Source organism: Pristiophorus japonicus, chromosome X (assembly GCF_044704955.1).
Source record: "Pristiophorus japonicus isolate sPriJap1 chromosome X, sPriJap1.hap1, whole genome shotgun sequence".
NCBI classification, from domain to species: domain Eukaryota; kingdom Metazoa; phylum Chordata; class Chondrichthyes; family Pristiophoridae; genus Pristiophorus; species Pristiophorus japonicus.
In genome coordinates this window covers 38,275,041-38,294,267 of record NC_092010.1, presented here as the reverse complement: position 1 = coordinate 38,294,267, position 19,227 = coordinate 38,275,041, and the positions used below count along the sequence as shown (strand labels likewise).

General features: G+C 42.7%; 3 protein-coding genes across 4 annotated transcripts in view; 1 reads left to right on the top strand and 2 right to left on the bottom strand.

Moving 5' to 3' along the window:
* The window catches only part of LOC139241004 (growth/differentiation factor 11-like), an 84,322-nt gene extending 83,084 nt beyond the window's left edge, over positions 1–1,238 (top strand). Inside the window, exon 3 of the mRNA XM_070869677.1 lies at positions 787–1,238. Within this exon, the coding sequence (XP_070725778.1) occupies positions 787–1,167 (381 nt within the window). The 3' untranslated portion in view covers positions 1,168–1,238. The remainder of the gene's footprint in view (positions 1–786) is intronic.
* ormdl2 (ORMDL sphingolipid biosynthesis regulator 2) overlaps positions 1–12,449 on the bottom strand; it is a 209,000-nt gene extending 196,551 nt beyond the window's left edge. Inside the window, exons 1-4 of the mRNA XM_070869688.1 lie at positions 9,727–12,449; positions 8,010–8,131; positions 6,718–6,814; positions 1,514–1,589 (exon numbers count right to left, since the gene is read on the bottom strand). The gene's annotated coding sequence lies outside the window, so the exon portion shown is untranslated. The remainder of the gene's footprint in view (positions 1–1,513; positions 1,590–6,717; positions 6,815–8,009; positions 8,132–9,726) is intronic.
* Positions 12,450–15,931: 3,482 nt separating this feature from the next.
* The window catches only part of sarnp (SAP domain containing ribonucleoprotein), a 33,836-nt gene continuing 30,540 nt past the window's right edge, over positions 15,932–19,227 (bottom strand). For both annotated transcript variants that reach the window (XM_070869686.1, XM_070869687.1), the window contains 2 exons: positions 16,942–17,025; positions 15,932–16,311 (listed from right to left, as the gene is read on the bottom strand). In XM_070869686.1, coding sequence (XP_070725787.1) covers positions 16,270–16,311; positions 16,942–17,025 — 126 coding nt within the window. In that variant the 3' untranslated portion in view covers positions 15,932–16,269. The remainder of the gene's footprint in view (positions 16,312–16,941; positions 17,026–19,227) is intronic.

Below are 19,227 nucleotides of genomic sequence, written 5' to 3'. Positions count from 1 at the left end.
TACATTTCAACAATGTGTCTTAAATGGCTACTAGGAGTATGAATTCTAACAACCCATTTAAACTGACTGCTGGAATGATATAGATGTGAATTTGAGCAATGAATTTAAAATGGATACTAGGGCTACATGATTTCTAATAATGCGCGTAAATTGGCTGATAGGAATATGTGAATTTTAACAATGATTGCTAGGATTGTGAAATCTAACAGCACATTCAAAACATTCTGTTCTGACTAAGGGGCCACACCCGAATCGTGAACTTGATGTCCTCTGCATGGATACTGACTGACGTGCTGTGCATTTCTAGCATTTCCTGTTTTTGTTTCAAATTTCCAGCACCTGCAATCATTTTCTCTTTTACATTTCTGCAGTTATTTCATGAATTTTCTCAAAGTATTTAAGCTGATTTCTAGGAAAATGTGAATTTTAACAGTGCGTTTAAAATGGCAGCTAGGAGTATGTGAATTTTAATAACCCCTTTAGAGCAGCTGCTGGGTGTATGTGAACATTGGCAATGTATTAAAATGGGTTGTTATATGAGATTGTTAACAGTGTATTTAAAATGGCTGTTGAGGAGTATATGAATTTTAACAATGTGTTTGTTTCCAGCACTGCATACAGAGTGAATAGCGCAAACTAGCATAGAGGAGGAAATCAAGGCATTTTGTACTTGACTTTTTATTTTGCTCTTTGTCCCATTGTAGAGAGCAGATTTAGAATTATAGTGACAGTGGGAAGACTTATTGATAACACTCCAATGAATAAACGTTTCTTTTCTTTGAACAGCAACCATTCCTGGAAGTCAAAGTGGCAGAAACAAACAAGCGTACCCGGCGAAACCTGGGGCTAGACTGTGACGAGCATTCCACAGAGTCTCGCTGCTGCCGCTACCCGCTAACAGTAGATTTTGAGGCCTTTGGCTGGGACTGGATTATTGCTCCCAAACGATACAAAGCCAACTACTGCTCTGGACAATGCGAGTACATGTTCATGCAGAAATACCCACATACCCATCTGGTGCACCATGCCAATGCCCGGGGCTCAGCTGGCCCCTGCTGCACGCCAACCAAAATGTCGCCCATCAACATGCTTTACTTCAACGACAAGCAACAGATCATCAACGGGCAAATTCCGGGCATGGTGGTCGATCGATGTGGCTGCTCTTAAAAAAAAATCAACAAAACTTCCTTTCCCCCTGCCATTGGGAACTGAAATGTTCATTGTTCTCGAATGTTACGTCAAAACTACATCATGCACTGTGCAATAAGCAGAGAGAGAGAATTGGGCCTCAAGGTGGAGTTTCATCATCAGGAACCCTTTTTTAAAAACAGTTAATAAGAACTAGGACTAACTTTGATTCCAAATTTCTGTTTTTTCCCCACAGTGACTGCTGATGGCATTATCAGAGCAAATAGTTTTGGAGGAGTTAGTAAAGCCAATGGTATGAGTGAAATAAATTAACATATTTGCAAAAGTGAAAGCAAAATACCCTGGGTAAATGGTATCAACTGACCTGAGTTTCGTTCCCACACATTCTTCGAATCAGTAACCCTCCAAGACAGTGTCCCCGATGATGTCATCAAACCTCACTGTTTAAACAAAAAATAATTTAAAAAAATATCAGAAGTAGAGAAAGATCAAATGGGCGTTGATGTTAATAATGATTCTCTACAATAGTTTTTTTTTTTAAAAAGGGAGTACTGACAGTGAGACTCCCTCTTTAAGAGGAAAACAAAAAGAGAGTCAAAATATGGAGCAGGGACGCTCTTAAAGTTTACAAATTCTTCCTCAAAAATGTTTAAATGAAGACTTCAGTGAGCTGTAGATAGATGAAGAGGGCCCTGGAGAGGAAGTGTAGTGTTTTGTTTTCATTTTTATTTTTATTCATAGCCGAATTCATATTCACCTGAAAGATAAAACCAAGGAAATCTGGGAAGGCAGAGAAAGTTTGAGATGAGACTCAGAATCATTCTAATGAAGAGTTTCACCCCAAACATGAACTTATCTCGTCTCTCCACAGATACTAACTGACCCGCTGTGCATTTCCAGCATTTTGTGGTTTTATTTCAGACTACAGGTTGAAGCTCCCTTATCCAGAACTCCCTGATCCAGAACCACCCCTCGTCCAGAACCATTCCCGGCCACCGGGTGGCGCATGCGCAGAACTCCAACATGAACAAATTGAAGTCTTTCCTCGCTGTCGACTCCCGCAATCGCTGGCCTGACCTCGCGATCCACCACCCCACCCCTCCCCATGATCCTTCTGCTGCACTCCCAGCCCCAAGCCAGCCAGCCCCGATATCGCCTTGCTCAGTACCGGTACTATCCAATTTAATGTGACCACCCCTCGTGCGGAAAAATCCCTTATCCAGAACAGGCCAAATCCCGGGGGTTCCGGATAAGGGAGGTGCAACCTGTACCAGCATTTGCAGTTTTCCTTCACCATCAAGATACTGGGAATCTTACTAGTAAGTAGTCTCTGGCCAGACCTTTTTAAGCTGCTTTGACTTAAGAAGTTGGTAGACTGTGTGGGTACAGACTTGTGATCACCCCACCCCACCCAACCCAAACCGTCATAGCTTTACCTCGAAAGGCAGGAATACAAAGGGGAGGTGATGCTTCAGTTGTGTAGAGCCTTGGTCAAACCACATCTGGAGTAACTGCGTTCAGTTCTGGGCCCTGCCCCTCAGGAAGGACATATTGGCCTTGGAGGGGGGCAGCGCAGATTCACCAGAATGATACCAGGGGCTAAAAGGGTTAAATTATGAAGACAGGTTCATAGACTAGGCTTGTATTCCCTCGAGTGTAGATTAAGGGGTGATCTGATTGAGGTGTTTAAGATGATTAAAGGAGTTGATTGGGTGGATCGAGAGAAACTGTTTCTTCTGGTGGGGAAGTCCAGAACAAGGGGGCCGTTCAGGGTGATGTCAGGAAACACTTCTTCACACAAAGGGCAGTGGGAATCTGGAACTCTCTTCCCCCAAAAAGCTGTGAATGCTGGGGGGGGGGGGCAGGGGGCAATTGAAAATTTCAAGAGTTAGATCGATAGATGTTTATTAGATAATGGTGACTCTACCCAAAAGAATGAACCTTGGCCTCAGCGTTGAGGATGGAGCATGTTCTCACTTTTAGCACCCAATGTCGACATCAAGCACTTCAGGGCAGCGTAAAGTTCCCTCCTCTCTGCTCCAGTCAGTATTAAGTGTTGCTTCCTGATCTACCAGCCATGATTTTCCTGTTCATTAGAATGAATGGAGGCAAAATCACAGGCTGATGAGAATACAAGCCAAATCCCAGCCAATACTGAAACTGCAGCCAAACTGATGACTGCTGCAGGTTTGGCATTTACTCTCTGCCCCTGTTTATAAAACCTAGTATCCCACACACTTTATTTTTGCAGCTTGTCAACTTGTCCTCCCACTGTTGATCCCTTTTCAGCAGCACGATGTGTAAAAGCGTCTTGGGACATCAGGAAGCACTTCTTCAACCAGAGGGCAGCGCAAGTCTGGGCCTCTCCTTCCCACAAAGCAGTTGAGGTTATGGGTCAATTGAAAATTATTATTAAGGGATATAGAACCAAGGTGGGTAGAAGGGAGTTAAGATACAGATCAGCTATGATCTAATTGAATGGTGGAACAGATTCAACGGGCTGAATGGCCCCCTCCTGTTCCTAACGTTACAGGCTCAAGGAGCTGAATGGCCTCCTCCTGTTCCTAATGTAACAGGCTCGAGGGGCAGAATGGCCTCCTCCTGTTCCTAACATTACAGGCTCGAGGGGCTGAATGGCCTCCTCCTGTTCCTAATGTAACAGGCTCGAGGGGCAGAATGGCCTCCTCCTGTTCCTATGACACCAAGCTTGGATTTGAAGAAAATGTAGATTATAGGACGAAGGGAGGACTAAGGTCCCGGCCGGGGGGGGCGCGGAGGTGGGGGTTGAGGAGTTACACAGGTCCTGGGAAAGAATGCGATTGGATAGGAGAAGGAAGTGTGTCGGACAAGGGATTTGGAGGGAACAAGGGAGGATTGTTCAGAGGACCACTGACCAAGATCATATCCCTATCCGCTAAGCATTTATAGCAGGTTATTGCAATGTGATTATTTACGCAGCAATGAAGTCAGCAGATAAAACTTTGTCCTCACTGTGGGCTGTGGTCACACCATCTCGTACTCTGGTGGACACGAGTCCATAAGGAGATCACAAGAAATGCCATGACTAGCACTCTTAAACATTCTAGGTTGTTGAGACAGGGATTCCCTGTGAGCTGCAGTGTTCTTTTGAGGCTCATCAATATTTATGAGCATTTCTCTTTAATATGCACGCCGTGATGCTGATCTGCAAAACAGCTCATGAATATGCTAATCAGTGTACAGTGGCTGGAATGGACGGAGAAAGAGTTGACAGATGTTGCAATCGAATACAAACAGCTGCGTCAAGCAACGAGCAGTTTCATTAAAATCCAAAGATTGAAGGAATATGTAAATAATTTAGACTGTAGCAAATTGTGGCACATTTACTGATTGTGTTATTTCTGGGCTATGATACAAATGTTGGAATATTAATGAGATCCTTAGGGGTCAGCATCACTATGTGCATATTAAATAAGCTTCTTGTGAATATTTATAAGCATCAGCATGCTATCCTCTCTCTCAACAGTTACTGTGATTACTCTTAGAATGATAGGGGTTCCTGTTTCAAGAACCAATTCTGGCCTCTTGAGCATCCCCGATTTTAAACGCTCTACCATTGGCGGCTGTGCCTTCAGCTGCCTGGGGCCCGAACTCGGGAACTCCTTCCCTAATCCTCTCCACCCCTCTCTCCTCCTTTAAGATGCTCCTTAAAACCTACCTCTTTGACTAAGCTTTTGGTCACCTGCCCCAATAGCTCCTTATGTGGCTTGGTGTCAAATTTTGTCTGATAATGCTCCTGTGAAGCGCCTTGGGACATTAAAGGTGCTATATAAATGCAAGTTGTTGTTGAGGGGAAACTGCAACAAGAGTGACCATCTTTCCCCGCAATGGGCCACTCACACACAACCCGGGAAGAACCAACCTGGGCTGCTGTCTTACATGTGTGTCCGAGCAGTTGGATTAAGAATAGAACTGGCAGAGGCCTTCGAGCAGATTGCCAGCTCACATTCTGCTCTGTATGCTGGAGCGGAGGGAATCCAACAAGTGGGGCAGGGAAAAAAAATCAAACATTGGCAGCGAAAATAATAGGCCCACTTTTGTACAAACAGCCCAAAGTGATCTCAGCTATGAACAGTCTCAATCAGATCTACAACTTGGAGAAGTTAATGAGGGGTTTCAATAGAATAGACAGGGTGAATCTGTTCCACTGGCAGGAGGCTCGGTAACCAGAGGACAGAGATTTAAGGTGATTGGCAAAAGGACCAGAGGGGAGTTGAGGACAATTTTTTTTACGCAGCGATTTGTTGTGATCTGGAGCGCGCTGCCTGAACGGGCGGTGGGAGCAGGCTCAACAATAAATCTCAAAAGGGAATTGGATAAATACTTAAAAAGGAAAATTTTGCAGGGCCATGGGGAAAGAGCAGGGGGAAGTGGGACTAATTGGACAGCTCTTTCAAAGAGCCGGCACAGGCACGAAGGGCCGAGTGGCCTCCTTCTGTGCTGTATCGTTGTTATTCTATGATAATCAGCACTGAATTCAGTGAAGTAGACCAGGGACTGGTAGAATGCTGTTAAAAATGTACATGAAAATAGTTGCTTATCAGACATACATTTGCCTTACCTAGTGGATTTAAAGCCAGGTCTCCAACATTGAAGGGGAATAACAGTGTGTCACACAGTCCCAAATATAGACCATCTCACATACTGGGTGGGCATCAAATGATTCAGCCCACCACTGGAACCCCTACAGTCTCACTAACTTAAAAACAAAACTGCTGAGCTAACCTGTTTTTAAAAAAAAAATGAAGATTGAAAAAGGCATGTGAACGGTTGAGGCCCAAAGTGCAGGACACCACCAAGAGTTGGAAAGAGGAGGAGAGCAATCAGGATAAGTGATTAACGCCAAGATTGGGCTTTAAAAGCCGATTGATTGTAGGAGAAAGGGAAGACTGAGGTGTTCACAGTTCTGAAGTTTTGGGAAGGAACGAGAGAATTGCAATTGGTGTGATGAGTCTTTACTTCAGGACTGTGAGGTTGTAGGGAGGAGAAAGTGTGTGTAGGACAAGGCATTTGAAGTTTAAAAGCGACAAAATAAGAACTCTCTTGCAGCACCATGGTTTCCGGTGATTAATGGCCATTTATTGGGTCGATGGGTAATTCACTCCTCTCCCAATACCTATATCATTCTTATTATAGGGCAAAGATCTGTCCACTGTCTGCTGCACCTTAGTCGCTCTTCATTACTGCTTTTGTGCTTTAAAACAGCAGAGCAGAGGCAACTTGGCATCAGATATTGTGTACTGAAAGTTTCCTGCAACCCAGAAAGAGAGGCTGCCTCACATGGCCAGCAGCAAGTGGGCTCCCTATTTGAAAGTAAAATCTAGGAAGACTGATCAATAGGTGAGGGGTACACACCATACAATTTACAGCCACCAATCCAATCTTGGGGTTCAAATTATATTACAAAGCATGAAAGCAAAGCTCAAGCAGTTTGTTTGTCATACAAACTCCAAGATTGGATTGCTGGCTTGAATTCATGCATTGTATATAAGTCAGACATTAAATATTCATCTTAAGTTATTTTCTTACCAGAGGAGGTAGTCCATTTTATCTAGTGGAGGTTTTTAAGTCATCTGAATTTGAATGGAGTGCTGTATATATATTGAACAGATTTACAATGCAGGACCTGAAGGTTTAGAGAATTGTGTTAGAGCCTGCAATATTACCATATCTTTTAGCAGTAGATTACTGGAAAATGTTGTGTATATTAAGAAGCGAACCCATCTCCATATGAGCCGTCAATCACCTTGGAGACACAAGGGGCACTTTGCATGGACCTCCATTGGACTGTAAGGTAGCTGGACCTTCCAAACTACAAGTGGAGGTTTTCAACCAGTTTACTGAGATAGTGGGCCTGATGGGAGTGGGGGAGCAGAAATGGTACACATGAGCCCCGGAGCGGCTGGTGAACCCGGGGACGTGGAGGCCCGGCCGATCTTAATGGCCGGGCCTCATTTGAATACATTTTTCCAGAGTCTCACCCCAAACCCGGCCAGACCCACTGCCTGGCTGGTGGGCAGGAACAGTGTGGCCGCAGATGATTTTAACCCCTCCCACGCACCATTCTTGCTGGGCGAGGGCTTACAATCAGGGCCAATGTGTCCAGGATATGAGCGACTCCGATTGTATGGGATGCACCTTCTCCTTCACCTGTGCTGTGTTCACTTCCCCAGTGACTGCCCATAATGTTCAGGACAAAAATTGATCCTGCTCAGGATACAGAGAGCAGCGAGATGGAACATCTGAACTGTCACTGCTGTACAAGGATAGATGAGCACCCTGCTGTACAAAGTATGTAGAGATCCAAAATAAGATGAGCTACAGGAAGTGCAACGCTCTCTTTCTCAGGTTTAGTTCAAAATATAACTGTTCCTTACTTAGAGAACTAGCAAACTAGTATTTACTTAAAAACAATTTGTTTCTAAATCTTGTGCACAAGACTTTGATAACTACATGTCAATTAAATCTTTTAGTCACAGTTGTAGCAAAGGTAGTGTTTGTGGGGGAGGGAGTAGCTGACATAATAACTAGGTTAAGAAATTTAGGATCACTCTTCTCTTCGATGATTTTTCTCTATTTTAAGGGCCCCTCCATTGAGTATGGAGGAGACAATGCCCCCTTTTATTCCACTGGGTTACTGCAGCCTTGACATTAATTCGAAGTATGGATCACCCCCTTTCGCAAGTCTGCTCTCAGTTGCAAACCTTCACTGTTGCACACTATTCGGTTCTTTCCTTCCCCCGCCCCCTCCTTGTACATAGTTGATCAGCTTACTTCACAACTAATAATTCAAGCCTAAATAATAGAGGAAACGAAAGTACCTGGGACAGTTGGACTGAAACAGAAGCACTGTGCTGTTGAACAAGGTGTGGGAGGATGATAAAAGATTTCCGAATGTGTAAAATCTTGCTCAGACTCTGTCTTGGAAATGTTAACTGTTGCACTATGGGAAGTCAAAGAAATGAGAGGATGTTTATTATACACCTGCGTTAAACAGCCCTATTGTGTACAACTCATGATACATGTGCAAATACAAATGTGATTGTGGATGTCACTGCGAAAATCAAGTACATTATTAATGCCAGCTTTGACTTAGTCTGTATTTTTGTACCAGTGGCACACAATGCCAACCTCCAGAAATGTGCCATCTTCAGTACCATTGTTGGAAATTCCTAGACTTCACTGCAAAGAATACTGTGTGCCTATTCAGCTCTCCAGTGTGACGGGGTGTAAATTACCAAAACAGTCTTGACTTTAGACAGCCTTTCAGGAAACGCTATCTCACCACGCTAAATTGAAACATAAGGGGTTAAGCCATTTTTTCTGCATTCGCAAGTTTTATTTTGTAAGCATATTAAAATAGGGTGTGCAACGAATACAGTACATAATCACATCAAGGCTTCATGAAATTATTGTCTGCAGTGGTTTATGAAACACGTTCTTTCTTTAGTAGTCACACATTGTGAGTAGGGGTGTGTTAGAACCGAGGCGGGTGCTTTTAGCCATATTGGACACGGCTGAGAGAAACAAAAAAAGTTAAACATTTAAGCATAATGGCCATCTTGGCAAAATACAACATGGCCACCATTACCATTGGAGACCAGTGATGGCTAACCTTCTATCCCTCAGGGGCCAGGTTAGACATTTATCAGTGTACTGACATTAAATCTTGCAAATTCCCAGTTACCATTTGACTGCATACATTCTGTTAATGTGTTATTACAGGTGATAGTGTTTGGGTTGATAGAATGAGGGTGGGGGATACAAGGCTGAGAGGACCACAGAACCAGCCTGCAGACCACTTGGTTGATGACTATCCTCATAAAAAGAACAGGATGGTACTGAATACCCAGCATAGAGGGGGCATTGAGCAAGAATGGCATTGTGTATGCAGAAAGTGGCTCAGTGCCACCACTATCTGAAATAACAGCAACTCATTGTATCCAGTACATGATAGACTAGACACACCAATAATCTTCATAAACCATCTCAGAGGATAAAATCACATCAATTGTAAATCTTTTGTGTAAGCTTTACATATACAATATTGTATAAACTAAAGTTAATATAGTTGCTTGTGTTAGTCATGTTCATGTTGTGTATATTATTCCCTTTAAATCTGTCCTATTTCGTTTTCAGTATTTTTGGTACAATGAAATATCTATAGAAAAAGTAGATTTGTTTAAAAAGCTAAATTGTATTGTGTCCTTGAAATCTCAGTGTTGCAGAAAGAAAACGTGTTTCCTTTTCTGCCAAGTGCTGAAATGTTGTTTTGAATTTTTGCTTTAGTTTGTGGTTGTTTGGAGCATCTCTTTGTGGAGCAATAAAACATTTATACAAAACAACGTGTCATTTTTTTTGGGAGTTCTGAAAGTGAACCAAAATCGTGCACGGTCCTTAAAGGGAGAATGTGATGGGGAGGTGGCCAACATTTCACCAGTACATGATTCACATCCCTCAGAGCCAGTGCCCCGAGGACAGTCCAACTTCATAGTGTTAGAAATCTTAATTGAAACACGACATGGCATGCTTGCATACCTGACCTTCCTCTGCCTCAGGCGTTTGGAGTCTTTGCAGGCTTATTTTGGAACTTTTGCTGCTTTTCCCTTCCTTCCTCAAATGCTTCTGGAAATCTAAGTCCTTGAGTTTAGAGGAAACAAACTTTTACTAGCCCTCAGTCACGCTATAGCACTCAATCCTCATTCACACTTCATACAGCTCTCATCAGAAAGAAAATCAAAGTTGTACAGGCCTCTGGTCCTCAAGAATGGGTCTGCAGTGATGGGGCACTATGATTGGCTTCAGCAACCTGGGGCTTGAGAAAAATCAGCATAGATTCCTGATTATTATCCAATGACAGCCCCTCTTTGCTCCTCCCCTATTTTGCTCAAAGCATGGGTCATTGTGCTTGCTGTGGTTCACTCCTGGCCAAACCCTCTACCAACAATGAAGAATGGTCATATGGGTGAGGTACTGGAGGGAGCCCATGGACTTGTACCTCACACATCATCGCCTTCAGAAGAGTAGTAAATGAGGTGGGAGTGGTAGAAGGAATGACTGAGAAGTTAATACATGTTCAAAGTACTTGCCCTAGTAACCTCTTCCTTGAATGTAAGGAAATGCAATTCGGCATAGATTCAATTAAAAAAAGATTTCTATTCAAGTAAATTAAATTGTACCACTGCTCGGATTTTCACAAAGGACCTGGGGCAGGAAACGGAGCAGGGTTTGATCCCACACCCTTTAGGTGGAAATTTATTAAGATCCCTTCCGTTTTAAGACCAGGTTTTCCCACATGCAACGGATGTGAGGAGGAAGACCCCCTACCTGTTCTCCATAAACCAACATGGGAAGAAAACACATTTGGGAATTCTAGTGTAATTACTTGTTTTTCTCCAGTGACAAAATAGGGCTAAATCTTTAACCCTTACCTACCCAGGTCTCCAAGGACAGATTATTTGAACTTTGTGTTACTCATTAGCTTTCTAGCATTTCACAAGCCCTTTCTTCACTGTCCTTGAATCCTTACTTCAGCATCCACAGGAGCTATTGAAGAAACATTGATTTGCATCATTGCCAAGTCGACCTGCACGCGCTGTTAAAATTGAGCAGCCTAATGTTCCAATCAGTATTATTTTAATCTAAGGGTTACCTCTGGTATTAAAATAATGGAAACTCTAGGCTAATGTCTGTTCCTGCAGCTGACTGTTATTCAGTGACCACATCAGGTAGTCAGGCCCAGCAGCAACACACTGACAGCGGGTTAGCCTGAAACAAGAATAAATAGCCACTTGGGTGACTTACCACAGGACAGCCAGCTCAGTATCTCTTCAAGACTGAATGGGGGGTAAATTTTGCCTTTGGCAGGGGTGCAAAACTGACCCTCCCCTCCAATTTGCAAGTAGTTATTAGAGCAGTGGTTGAAATGTTAGCCTCTGACGGTTTGGGGGGGGGGGGGGGGGGTGAGGTGCAAGAAAGAGCATACAAGTTAGAGGAACAAATGATGTTGGATTGGTATCTACAGTCAAAGAAAATCACTTGAATCAGGTGGGTGCGATTGGACGGATTTGAAAATGAGAACTTTGAAGTCAATGTGCTGGGGAAAGAGCTTGGCAAATAGTTATTGAAAATGTAGGAAGAAGCTTGTTTCACAGATAACTGGCAATATCCTTGCTCTAAAATAAACTTTTACAATAGGTTTGCTGATCAACGACAAGAGGCCTTTAGGCTCAGAGGGGCCCCCTTGTTAAAACTCCAAAGATTAATTCCAACCAGCATCTAATTCTTCTTCAATCTGAACTAACCTGAGATGAGAGGTTACCGATGTTGGGGAGGCCCAGAACCAGGGGTCACAGTCTAAGGATAAGGGGTACGCCATTTAAGACAGATGAGGAGAAACTTCTTCACTCAGAGTTGTTAACCTGTGGAATTCTCTACTGCAGAGAGTTGTTAATGCCAGTTCGTTAGATATATTCAAGAGGGAGTTAGATATGGCCCTTATGGCTAAAGGGATCAAGGGGTATGGAGAGAAAGCAGGAAAGGGGTACTGAGGTGAATGATCAGCCATGATCTTATTGAATGGTGGTGCAGGCTCGAATGGCCTGCTCCTGCATCTATTTTCTATGTTTCTATATATCTTGCTCTTTAATTTCCTAACGCAGCACATAATGCGAGATGGACTGAGAGAATACAGTTTATTGCCAGTTGGGGGTGGGGAAGAAACAGAAAGGAAAAAAAGCACCATTAGGGCCATGAAAAAAGCTGTCAAGCTTACAGACATCAGTTGGGAGAGCCAGTGCTGTCCTCAAAGGGTTAAAAGCACTTGGTTGTAAAGGGACTTGTGAGAAAGGAAACTACCAGTTTAATTCTATCGTCTACCTGCAAGGAGCTATTTAATAGAGCAAGCGGAACTAGTAGGAATGTGTGAAGAGACAACACAAGCCATCCTGCAGATTCCAGCTTTCTTCAATTCTCCCGATAGGACAAACTTTTTAAAATAATAAATTGTACAGATTTTTTTTTTGTTTGAAAGCACATCAGCAAGATTCATAATACTGCAAGTTTTGCTTTAACTGCAAACTTCCATTTTTAAAATCGTTGATCAAATATTTACCAGGTTTCTGGAAGTAATAAGCCATGCACCCCCGCATTGAAGAGCTATAATGCAGGATTCCTGCCAGATACTGGTCAGTGGCATGGAGTGGAACAAGGGAACAATACAGAGTGAAGGGTCAGCTGTGGCTGGGGGGGGGGGGGGGGGGGGGGGGGGGAAGTTATGGGAGGAGGAAGAGGAATGATATTGGGAGCATTGGGACAAGCTTTTCTGCTTCCTCAGTCAAGAAGTACACTTTTCAAGAGGAGGAATGCGATGATATGATGGATATGGCAAGTCATTTGCCACATCGTGACACAAATTGAGCATTCCTACACCTGCCACGATTTGCTGCTAGAGTTCTTTACATAAAGTCAAGGAGGCCATGAAAGTATCAGTTCTCAAGCAAAGCACAAGTCCTACTAATGTGTACTTCGCCTTCTTACCTCAAAAAGCGCACTGTATCCAAAAATACATAGCAGCATAGCTGTAGACTCCAGTACTGTGGGACCACAGAGCTCATTTTCACTGGTTTCCACAGCACAATGGGATCAAAACAAAACTGGCCACCTGTGGCAGAAACTCTGGATTGGCAATCTTATCCCATCCCAATTCACCCAAGTCAGGTGATGACATCCTTTGCCACCCATTCTTTCAAAAATTCCTCTTCTGAAGCACTGAAATTCCCTTTTTCTGCAGGCTTAAACTGCACAGAACCTCCCAAAAGTCAGCAAGCCACCCCAGGCTACTTCATAGAGACACTGGAAAACGTCAGTGAGCAAGTTAACTTCCCACTCAAGGAACGATAGAGCACAAGGAGATATGCAAGTATTTGAGATCATTTACAACACAGTCACTCTGGTAATCAGATAATTTCTATCTTGAATATTTTTAACCTTTTAATCAGTGTAGGGCAATTGTGTTATTTAAATTGGAAACCCTGCTGCAGCAAAATAACGTTTCAGGACAAATCAGCTGAAATTTTTCACAAGGTGCAGTCATTATGAAGGAATCTAGTGCTGGAGAAGGAAACACTTTTTCCACATATCCAGAATCAAACTCTCAACAAATATTTGAGGCAGAGAGCATTTTTTTTAAAAAAGGGAAATATTTGAAGGGAGACCAGGGCAGTGGGATGTGTTTTGGATTGCTCCAGCAAAGAAATGATGGGCCAAATGGGTTCCTTCCGTGCTGTAAACTTCAATGGCACCAAGCCAGATATAGCAGTGAAAGGCAGAGTAAAACTGCACCCCAATCCCAGAAGAGTAGTCCCTATTACACCAGACATTTTCTCATTTCCCTCATAAGCCACCTTATGGACTTTGAATTGGGGTTACTAACTTGTGCTGCAGGCCAACACCCACAAGGAACTGGATTGAGAATATCCAAACATTTCTCAAAAGGCTTACAGCCAGTAAAGGAGACTTCCAAACCATCAGTCTGGGCTAAATTTGAGTCAGTGCATAAGTGAAAGATCAGCAAGTTTTTTTTTTTAAATTATCGTTTTCCACTAAACATGTTAATACTCTGATATATTAAGTGGGATCCCACCAGTGACTCAGTTTGCCCATTATGGAGCGGAGGCACAGCAACTAGGAAATGCCAAATTCAATTCCTGGTTTGTGTCAAGTTAGCCGCAGTTCCAATTGACCTCAGCATCTCTTGGGTTCCTGCTCCATATTTCTATCCAATGACCTCTGCTGCAAGTAAATGCGTGTGAACACAGGATCAGGTCCAGCTATGTTGTAGCCATGGTTAACTAAACTACTCAAACTTGGCACCATATCTCAAGGTGGACACGAGAAAACATGTGGGCCCTTGACTGTATAGTTGGAAGACCCTATTAAACTCTTACAGACCAGGTAGAGTTTGCTGATGACGAGGAAGTTGTTGGGGTGCTATACCCTACCTCAATACATGGGCATAGAGTGGAAAGGCAACAGGGAGGGGAGAAGAACAGGAGGAAAATGAAATGTGAGTATTTCGGCTTCTGATCACTATCCAGTAACAGCTGGTGTGAGCACGTGGGAAAATCTCAGGCAACAACAAGCTTGCTGTGATGCCTCGACAGTCCAATAGTCTGCTGCCACTTATAGTCTAGGCTTAGAGGAGGAACAGGTCACGTAGACAGTAACACGTGTCAGTACTTCTAGGAAAGGGAGAAGATGGAGAAAGTGAAATGTCTTAATGAAGAAATCAAATAGAGACCAAACACAAAGCAAGAGATAGAGATTTTTTTTAAAAGACAAAAGACGACAATTGCCACATGCATTTGTAGAAAATGTGGTCCAGCAACCTGAAAAGTTGACTTTATTGGAGGGTGAGGGGGAAAAAAAAAGTTTTTTTTTTAAATGAGGAAACAGGCTCCAAACCAATTACATTCCAAATCATCCTTGTGTGTGGATACACGCGACAGGAAATGCAAGTTTATAAAGCAAAGTTGCTAGATGTGAAATGACGCTTAGACAAGATTTTACATTTTATTGCATCACACCACCTGCTAGTCTGTTGGGAAACAAGTCACCAGTTTTATATCATATACTGGTGGTTTGTGATCAAACGTTTTTGTTCCAGTAAACCACTGCAGCTATGTCACAAGATTGGGTGGGGGAGAGGGAAAGAGAAAGAGATGGAGAGAATGGAATGCCACAAGTATTTTTTTTAAATTAAGAAAAAAAGGGCAGTTAGGTGCTTGTGGACCAAAATGCTTTGGGCCACTTGTAAAGTAAAAATCTGTGCCACAGAATACACAGGGCCTAGCAGGATCGCACACACCACCCAACATCACTGTTCGCACATCTCACTCAGTACCTGTCCTTTCCATGGCCCGTTAACTTGCCAATAATTCAGTTTTTTGTTCTTCAACAAAATCCAGTGGGATTTAACATTTTTCACTATTTAAAAAGATGAAAATGTACTTGCTGCTGATTGCCCTCATCCCTCGCGATGGTAAATGTAAACCTGCACGCAAGTAAAGGAGGAAAGGCTCAAATCAACTGCATCTTGATTGCCAACACAAGCTTGGAGTCTCAATTTCTTACAAGGGTATTTCTGTGGATGATTTGCATTATTACTCTGATGGAGTCAAACTTAGTGCACAATGATTTTAGTACATGAAGCCCAACTATTTTTTTTGAATGAACTATGTGACTACGATCATCAATATTTCCCCATCTTGTGGGTGGAGGGAGAATGAAGCAGGGCGGATTCATATTGTGTGCAGTATGAATTATTCATGCGTGATCAGATAGATATCTACAAGTTCATTTCTCCCAGCCCATTTTGCCCCGATGCCAACGTCTGAAGGGAGAAAATAAAATAACCCCCACCTCAATAAAATCGTACAAAGCTCTTTCCGAAGGAAACACTGCCCCATTGTGTTCAATGGGTTTTAAAGGATCAGCATTGGGCAGGGAATAGGTTTGGTGCTGTGTTTGTTTGAGCAGCCAGTGTTCCTGGAACAGCCTGCACCAAATCTCTGGCATAGCCAGTTTTGAAGACAAACTCCCACTGCAATTTGAACTTTTACTCACTGTCCCATTCGTCAAGGTTTTATCTTCACTTCAAACATTTAAAAACAAGGTGATGCAACAATATCACAACATAAAGTCACGTGCACTTGCATTTACAAATTAGACTTTTGCAACTTGCAATGTTTAACAAAGACATAACCACCTTTAATTATTGATCACGTTTCACTCGGTTGTACAGTACCTGCATAAAGTTCCATTAAGATTATCTCCAGCCTGCAGCAGTGACTTGTGCTCCATGGTATCTCAGCATCTTATTCCTTATTGCTGAAGCAACTGTACATTCTAGCAGTTGTAATTAAATAAGTCATCTAATTTCTGAAACCTTGCAAACACCATTACTGCAAACTGATACACAATAGGGAAATAAAGCACATTTTCAGTTTAAAAAGTATCCTAAAAAAAAATCTACTTGATACACATTTAAAATATTCTTGGTTAAAAAAAAGCAAGGTGCTATCAGACAATTCCAAAACGTTCTGCTCTTTTCCTCTTCTTTGCCTAAAAAACACAAATATACCAATGATCAGAAAGTTGACCCATTTACAATTCCCATCATTTTCTTGTAATATAGACTGACCCTAGTTATCTTAACTGCTGTAATGATTGCATCACCGAGTGTTCACGGATCAATGAGTCGTCAGGCCACTCACATCCAGCATGACAATCATCATTCTGTTCGTGGGGTCGATTGTACAAGGATTACAGTATATTCAATATTATACCCATATGGCCACTCAACCACAAATTAAATGCAATTTCAGTTAATTCGTTTGGAATATATAGAAATAGGAGGCCATTCAGCCCTTTGGGTCTCTTCCACTAGTCAATGAGATCATGGCTGATCTGTATCTTAACACCATCCACCTGCCTGGGCTCCATATCTTTTTATACCCTGGTCTAGCAAAAAAAACTATCGATCTCAGATATAAAAATTATTTGAGTAGGGCTCTGCCAGTTGCAACCATATAAAATTGTTATTTAATCATTGCATAGAATCACAACTGTTAAATGCAACAGCCAATAGATAATGTGCCTATATTTATACATTGCTAATTGTAACCTGGTATGGACAAGGGATCAGAGCTGGTGGGTTCCCAAGGTGTTGGATAATTGCGCTAGTTTGATTACCTCTACATCATCTCCACCTCCTGCTGAACTGGTTACAATTCCAAACCGCTCCTTCCTCTTCTTCATCTTCTCATCGTCTTCAGTCTACAAGAAAATAAACGCACATTAAAGTCAAAGCAGAGATCAAAAGTGGATTTAAGGTAGCAATGTGTAAATGCACTGTGGTACAAGTCACAGAGAAGTACACGAGGAAGGGGCACTTGGGCAAGATTCCAGAGGGCTGGAATTGTACTGAAGCCAAGAGTCACTAAAAATTTGCAAAGAATGGGGGAGAATTACTCGTCATTATGTCCCAGCAGCTGATGTATTGCACGAAGTTACAATACTTGCTGTGCACCCTGGATAGCAAAAGGGTTAATGAGCGCTAGATCAGCAATTCTTTGGCCAAACTGAGCAAAGCATGACATCATTGCTTGGGCAGATAATAGACAGCAGTGTACCAAGAATGTAACATTCACCATTTCATGTAACAGAGTCCTGTCTCATAGCAGGGACAGAAAAAGGACGAGATGTTTTGGGGTCAGAATGTCCATCATTGTTTGGCTGCAAGACTCTTTAAATACTCCTTCAAAGTTTATTGGGAATGTGCATCTTTTGAGCCGTTGCCAAAGAAAGAAAAAAGCACCGTTGGAAATTCTCAACCTCCCAGCTCTTGTCGTTTTGCAAATGATACTCATCTGTGCAATGTGAAACGTGAAGAAGCTTCAAATGGTAAATGTTAAGTGTGTCATGTTGACCCAAGCAGGGCAATCTGCCAGCATTCAGTGGGGTTCTGTCCTGCTATTAAAAGGCCTCGAGCAGAGAATGGCCACAACTTGGTTATGTGGCATTTTGGAAGAGAAACAAGAGGCTTTTAGTGCTGACAATTGATTTGGTCGAAGCAAGCAGCAGCGTACATTGACAAAGGTTTGACTCGTTGGATTAGAATTAGTATCCTGAAACAGAGTTTGGTTAAAGCAGCTTTTCAATTAAAAAAAAACACACACACACACACACACACACACACACCACAACTAGAGGACAAAAGAGAGAGCTTTTCCACCATTCCTTGTTCTGCAGGTTACATTCAAAGCATTGACTGGCACCATCCATTGCCTCGGATTTGTCATACATCCAGCACTGGATGAGCAATAATTTCCTCCAACTAAATATTGGGAAGAGCAAAGTTATTGTCTCAAGTCCCCGCCACAAACTCTGTTCCCTAGTCACGGACTCCATCCTTCTCCCTGAACCAAACCCTTCGCAACCCTGGCGTCCTATTTGACCCCGAGATGAGCTTCCGACCCCGTATCCACTCCATTACCACAACTGCTTACATAATAGGATCAGGAGTCGGCCATTCGGACTCTCGAGCCTGCTCCGCCATTCAAGAAGATCATGGCTGATCTGATCATGGACTCAGCTCCACTTCCCCGCCCACTCCCCATAACCCTTTATTCCCTTATCGCTCAAAATTCTGTCTATCACTACCTTAAATATATTCAATGACCCAGCCTCCACTCCTCCTACCCATATCCTAACTTGCACCAAGTCCCATCACCGCTGTGTTCGCTGATCTACATTGGCTCCCGGTTCTGAAATGCTGCATTTTTAAAATTCACATCCTGGTTTTCAAATCGCTCCATGGCCTCACTCCCCATCTAGAGATCTTTGTACTCCTCCAAACTTGCCCTCTTGCACTCAATTTTAAATCGCTCCACTATTGGCAGTTCTGCCTTCAGTTGCCTGGGCCCCAAGCTCTGGAATTCCCTCCCTAAACCTCTCCGCCTCCTTTAAGACGCTCCTTAAAACCGACCTCTTTGATGCAGCTTTTGGTTACCTATCCCAGTCTCTCCTTACGCAGCTCGGTGTTGAATATTGTTTGATATCGCGCCTGAAGTGTTCTGGGACGTTACGTTAAAGGCGCTACATAAATGCAAGTTGTTGTTGTACACTTCTTGGCAAGCTTTGCAAAGTGAAGCAGCAGAAAAAACTAACCAATGAAGCTAACCATTCCAGCAGTACAGGAGCAGTCAGTGCAGCTCCTTTCACCTTCATTTCGCTCAAAGTTCAAATGCTCACTCGAAGCAGATTATAGCAAATCGAACAGGAGAGAATTGCACTGCTTTAGTTTCTTAAAAAAAAACCCGTTCAAAGTTAAAAATGAAAGCTATGGTCTCCTCTGCCACAGCTCAAAGTGGCATAAATTTTTTTTTTTTAAATCCAACTAATTGAATTTGAAAAGCAGTTTCCCCAACACTCGCAAGTCAAAGGATCAGATAAGAATACAGAACTTAAAATTATTAT